General features: G+C 52.2%; 3 protein-coding genes across 3 annotated transcripts; 2 read left to right on the plus strand and 1 right to left on the minus strand.

Annotated features, from left to right (window-relative positions):
• Window positions 1-149: 149 nt before the first annotated feature.
• On the plus strand, window positions 150-528 carry B0T26DRAFT_749249 (uncharacterized protein; the record flags this gene model as incomplete). The annotated part of the gene is made up of 2 exons (XM_060445073.1): window positions 150-276; window positions 353-528. The coding sequence occupies 2 exons, from the start codon at window positions 150-152 to the stop codon at window positions 526-528; spliced, it is 303 nt and encodes a 100-aa protein (XP_060297688.1).
• A 249-nt stretch (window positions 529-777) lies between these two features.
• Window positions 778-4,140, minus strand: B0T26DRAFT_192499 (uncharacterized protein). Its single transcript, XM_060433690.1, has 4 exons — window positions 3,481-4,140; window positions 3,369-3,424; window positions 2,533-3,295; window positions 778-2,469 (listed from the first exon to the last, which is right to left on the minus strand). Exons 1-4 carry the CDS (start codon window positions 3,912-3,914, stop codon window positions 1,023-1,025), a joined length of 2,700 nt encoding a protein of 899 aa, XP_060297689.1. The 5' UTR covers window positions 3,915-4,140; the 3' UTR covers window positions 778-1,022.
• Window positions 4,141-4,832: 692 nt separating this feature from the next.
• B0T26DRAFT_192517 (uncharacterized protein) lies at window positions 4,833-5,712 on the plus strand. The gene is made up of 2 exons (XM_060433691.1): window positions 4,833-5,030; window positions 5,207-5,712. The coding sequence occupies exon 2, from the start codon at window positions 5,272-5,274 to the stop codon at window positions 5,662-5,664; it is 393 nt and encodes a 130-aa protein (XP_060297690.1). The 5' UTR covers window positions 4,833-5,030; window positions 5,207-5,271; the 3' UTR covers window positions 5,665-5,712.
• Window positions 5,713-6,000: the final 288 nt, after the last annotated feature.

A 6,000-nucleotide genomic window follows, 5' to 3' on the forward strand; every position in this document is an offset into this window, starting at 1 on the left:
ACAAGCAACACTACCAGCTCAACAACGCCAACTCCAAGACACGGGCCTAAATGGGAAAGTTTTCTTCACTCTCAACCTAAGCCACCATATTTGCCATCCACCTTCAAAACTCAACCCACCCACCCAACCCAAAAACAAATACCGTCAAAATGGTCAACATCGCCAACATCGCCATTGCCGTCATGGCTGCCGCCGTGACCACCGAGGCAACCTTCACGAAGGCCTGCAACCAGCCTTACGATGTGTGCGGCTGGACTCTGACCAGTGGCAAGTTTGGTAAGGAACTGTTTCTTGCCCCCTCATTGACGTCAATTCAAAAAGAAGCTGACACTTTTCACACAAAAAAATCCAGGCTATGATCAGCTCACGCTGCAGCAGGCTGTCATCGCCGGCGGCCAGGACCCGAACAATGGAAACCTGGTCTACAACTCGCTGTACGGCTGCCGCGAGAACGGCACCATCATCTGGAAGTGGCTCTGCGACAAGGGATGCCAGCCCGCTGTCACGTTCAACGATTACTGCGGTTAGGTAGTGCCCGGTTGCAGTGCACTCTCCTCCGCGTCACACGGTATCAGGGGCTTTGAAGCTGTGACATGACCCCTAAGAACTGGAACGGGGACATGAAGTCGTTGTGACATCGTTGTTGAGTGGGACTGTGGAGATTTGTAACGGTTTCCGGGTGTTCTATTTCGTTTTCGTTCGTTTAAACTTATTTGCAGGGTTTCAAATTAAACTCGCTGGCCAGCATTCACTCGTTTTCGTGGATTAGACGCCGTTGTGAGATCTTGACGATCTTGATGAAGCCGTTCAATGCTTGAGACGCTGAAATGCAAACACAGCTCCATCCCACATTCGTGTTATTGAATTACGGCATCTTTATCGTTCAAATAATAAAAAAGTGGTGCTCTTAGGGGGGGGGGGGATTCACAAATTGGCGTTAATTTGTACAAATGACTTCGTTTCGGGTTCTTAGTTAAAGTGGAGGAACTCACTTCCCCCACATTTCCTTGCCAATCATACCATCACGACACCAACTTGCTGTATCGATCGAGTATCAGCATAATTTCCTCTTCATTTGCCTCGCTCATGCGGCCGTAGGAAGGCATCGTCCTTGGTGTCCGGGACGCATCGTACGCGTGCACAGACAAGTCCATCCAACAGCTCTGCCGCACAGAGACACCGCGGTATGCGCCATCGCCGGCGCCGTCCGGATCTGCGCCCCCCTCCAGCAGCGCGATCACGTTCGCGATGTCGCCGACACACACGGCTGCTTTGAGCGGGGTGAGGGGCCCCACGCGCGTGTTGGGTTCTGCCCCCTGTTCCAACAGGTATTTGATCAGCGGCACGAGGGCGCCAGACGGCAGGTCTTTGCCGTGAAAACTGCACGCGTGAATCAGAGCCTTTGTTGCGTCCCGGATGCTAGCGCCTTTTTCGATGAGGTAGCGGCAGACGGCTTCTGAGGTGCTCGCGGCGGCGATGTCGAGGATGGTGCAATTGGGGAAACAGTCAAAGGTGACTCGCGCGGACAGCACGGGCGGGATGCCATCCGGGGTGGTGCGGTAGAGCAGGTCCAGATAGGCTAGGGATGTCTTCTCGAGCTGCAGAGCCATCATCTTGGCGGCAATAATGGCTCGGTCGTCACATGGCAAGCTTCTCATGTCCGTAGCACCGATGGTGGAGACGGGAAGACTTGAGCTGGCGGATCTCAGTTCAGACCTTGTCACAAAAGCATCGTCCTCTGTCTGTATGCCGGAAAACTGAGTCCTCCATGCAGACACTGGGAAACTACGGGGGTTCAGGAGGTCGGTGAGAAGGCTTAGGGTGCGATGATCGTTGGCGACATCCTGGTCAATTTCGAGTAGTATCCCGGGCAGGGCCCCAGAAGCAAATTTGGGAAACTCATTGGCGACGTCGGATGATTGGCCCGCATCGTAGTTGCCGTGCAGCGCTGCAAGAAGCAATGGCCGAACATGCTCAAGCCTTGCCTGTGCTGTCGTTAGCTGGAAATACGATGCTGGGCTCACTTTTATCCGGCCAGAGACGAGAAACTCCTTGACTGTGTAGTGTGCCAACACAATGGGCTTCCCCGAGTATATCGGCTTATCGTATCTTGATTGATAAGTGTCGGGAAAATGATGTACGGTTATGAGGCATATGCAGACTTCGTGCAGGGCTTCGATATCGAACAGCTCGTCGTCGGGGTTGCTACTCATGTCCTCGTGTTCCGCATCTCCCCAAAGCACGGCATCTCGGACAAGGTTGGCAGTCAAAGGGCCAGGATGTTTCATGTCAGAACAGAGTATCGCGAGGGCCCGGAAGGCAAGAGGCTTGGATTCGTCGGGGATGCTGCAAAGAATCCGCTCATATGTCTCATCCAGAGTTTCGGGTAGCTCGCTCAAGGCCCTTTTCACAGCACGCTGTTGGTTGAGCTTCCGCAAAATAAGCAGTTGGCAATGTGCCCATCGGAACCTAGAGCGGGGATTATCAGAACAAGCCAATTGCTACACGAGGAAATAGACTTGGTAGACCTACATCCCCTTTGCGCCCTTTATGAGAGCATTTTCCACCTGATCCAGAAGAGCGGGAGGCCAGCGTAGAAACTTGGGATCCGAGTGAAGCTCGCTGTGGACATGGCGCCGGATATCATCGTCGACGACGGGATTGGACATGGAAATATGAGAAGATATCGGCTCCAGAGTCCGCCGAATGTCGATTTCGTCTCTGCTGGTAACCAAGACACGGACGTTTGTGTATCGCGAGCTCGAAACAAGTGAGTGGATGAGAGTCAAAAACCGGCCTCGCTCTCCAGCCTCGTCGAGAGCGTCTATCACGATATGCACCGTCTCAAACCGGAGAACAATTTGATTGAAGACCTGCATCAAGTCTCCAAGAGTGGCTGAGTTGTGCTGGTGGGCGGTTTTTAAAAATGGAGGGATGTGTTGAAGTTGTCGGCAGAGTTGGGCGATGAGTGAAGAAATACACTTGGTCCTCTCATCGCCGTCTGATCTTGCATGGAAGCAGTAGTGGAAAGCGGCAGCTTCCGGGAGTATGGTGGTGCTTTTCCTGCAACGCTCCTTGATGGTCTCGATGAGGTAGGATGCCAGAATTGTTTTCCCGGCTCCCGGGATTCCGTAGATCCACAGGAGACGCTTGCCACCAGTGAGCCAATATCGCCACTGGTCTGTTTGGAACACCCAATCGCTTGTGCCGCTCTCGTGTAGCTGAAGGGCAAAATTGTGGTTGGAGGTTGAATCCACTCTGACGAGCCACTTGAGGATATCCTGGCGTTCGGAACCTGGGCAAGAAGGTGAAGTGATTAGTTTAAATGTCCTGCGAAATGAATGTCGTGCAAAGAAAGACGAACGAACTGGACAATTTGTCATCTAAAGTTTCGACTTGCACTCTGAGAGCCTTGATTTCGTTTCTGTAAAGAGGGTTAGCGTTACTCAGTGAGCTGCGGATGCGAGACAATTGACGCACGCAATATCAGCCGTGAGTACGAGGTTGATGGTGCTTCTGTAGATATCAAGTTGGCCCATCATGGTTTTGGCCCTCGATTTCTTCCGCGGCCAGGCAAGAGCTGCCCAGGCAGTGGACATGCTGGTCCTGGCACCGTTACTGCTTAAACCTTGAATCCCCTTGCTGTCAAGCAGCTCCTCCAAATCGGACAAAACCTGGCGACATGCATTGACAGGAGCCTGCAGCGAGTCGCTGTCCTGAGAAAGAGTGACAGTGTCGATGAGAATGTGCAGCGAGTCAAACAAGCCTTTGAGTGTCGATATCTCAACCAGCATGGTGCGAAGATCGGCAGGCACGTCCTGAATGGCTTCCATATAATCCTTGCACAGCTTGATCAGGCGACCCGAGATCTGGACGACAGCGATCACGCTGGCAGCTAGGGACAGGGCGTCCATGGCCACCCGCGATCGAATCGTTTTGTGGACCCAGGGTCGTGGGTATGTAGACAATCGAGTGGCAATTGATGAAATGGGGTTGAGAAAAAGGCCCGCAGCCGTTCAGGCTCCCATTTTTGGGTGGGGCTGATTGTGGGCATGGCGGCCTCCCAGGTTGCAGCAGAAGGCGGGACCACAGTAACCCTAACCCTGGAAACCCAAATGTGTGGGATTTACAGCAACTCATCGCCAGTTGCGCCCATTGTGCAGTTAGGGAAGAGCTTTGTTTTCGACTGGGAGCCCCTAGAAGAAATTGAATATGCGGAAATGGGTTTTTCTTTGCTCGGGCACGTTGGAGACTTCTTGCACAATGATATTGTGTTGACGAATCTTTCCAGTGCAAAAAAAAAAGCACTTCGGCGGGAAGTACCGGAAGCAGACATTCCGTGCAAAAGGGCGCCGACTGCGAACCCTTAATTTTCGACTTTTTCAGGTCGTGGGGTTGCTGGAAAGAGCCTGAGTCCATCATGGAGGCGGCCATAAAACAGCCGACACTGGCGAGGGAGAGCTGCCGCCGACGCTTGGCAGCCTTCTCTGCGTATTCCTCGAGCCTTGGGACTTGCTGGGAGCCGTGGGACAGGATTGGAGACTTCTTCAAGTTTGAGGCTGAGGGCATGGGTATTGTGATCCCCAATGACGAAAAAGATTTGCGTCATCACATCCGCCATTGCATACGGCATGGCGAAGCATTTGACCAGATATTGACCTAGAGGAAGTCCTTAAATACAAGGCCGAATACGATGCCCTTTTAAAAATGGCGGGATGAAGAATGGAGACGAGGAGCGGTTGATTGACCTAAGCCGACGATTCCACTTTTGCTGCAGCAAATTATGAGGTGGATGTTTCTTTTTTAATTAGGAAATAAACAGCATAACCGAAAGACAAAATTAGGAACAACCGCATCATAATAAGTAGGAAAAGAAACTTGAAGAAAATACTATAATGACATGAAGAAAGGAAAGAGCTTAAAGGTGGCGGAGTGTAATACCGTGACGTTCAATGCTGTAGTGTTAATAGTTGCGTTTTTGACGAGTTTGTAGAACAGCTCATCTCCTGCCACCCACCTGTTGTCAAGTTGTTGCTGACATCTCGCTGATCACCAAACCTGGCGTCCTGGTCTTATATGGTCCCATCCCACGTGGGGCTGTGCCAGGGGTGCGCATGAACAAGCGTCGGCGGTTCTTGGCATTGACCATTTAGGGGGCCAAATACCAACTACTCCTGCCAAGAACATCAGCCAACAATCATCGTAGTTCAAGTTTCATGAGCCAGCCACTGCCCCATATACCCAATACTGTGTGGCTGGACCCTACCAAGCATGGCATGGCGTGTTATTCCTCTCTTCGCTATTCTTTTAGGCTCTCGGGCCAGTTGGAGCCCAAGAATTCGGAGGTTATCGACGTTCAACCCCTCATTTTGCCGAAACCTCTCCGCCAAAAGACGGGATGAGTCGGAGAATGACGAGCCATTCCAATACGAAACTCTCCCCTCACCAACACAGTGGATCCGACTGCTGAGAATTGAGCCGTCTCCTCGCGCCAGCGACCCAATTATCTGCCTCCTTGAAGACCGTAGACTGGCAGATGGGGGAGAAGACTACGAGGCATTGTCGTATGTCTGGGGCGACGATCCCGCCGAGTGCAACATCTCCATCAACGCCAGACCAGCGTTTCACTCAGATCAAACAGAGCAGATATGGGCCCATATCTGATTTGACCGATGAATACGGGACCATTATCTGTTTGATTTGATAGATTTGACAGATATCTGATCAAAAAAGGTAAGTGAGGGCATTCCCGGCCGGGCTCAACCCGTGCTGAGCCCTCCGAGCTGGATAACGTTGTTCTTCAGCCAGTTCTTCAACATCTGTAGAGCCTCAATGCGTCCTTCACCGAGCCTGTGCCGTTGGGATGTCACCGTTAACTTCCCTTGGCTGAAAGCCCGTTCAGGGTCATCTGCCATGGCCGGGACGACTAGAAGGTCCAATGCAAATCGGCTCAACCGGGGAAAGCTGCTTTGGTGATCCAGCCACCATTGGATGGGATCG

This window comes from Lasiosphaeria miniovina (assembly GCF_030549165.1).
Source record: "Lasiosphaeria miniovina strain SMH2392-1A chromosome Unknown B0T26scaffold_3, whole genome shotgun sequence".
Taxonomy (NCBI): domain Eukaryota; kingdom Fungi; phylum Ascomycota; class Sordariomycetes; order Sordariales; family Lasiosphaeriaceae; genus Lasiosphaeria; species Lasiosphaeria miniovina.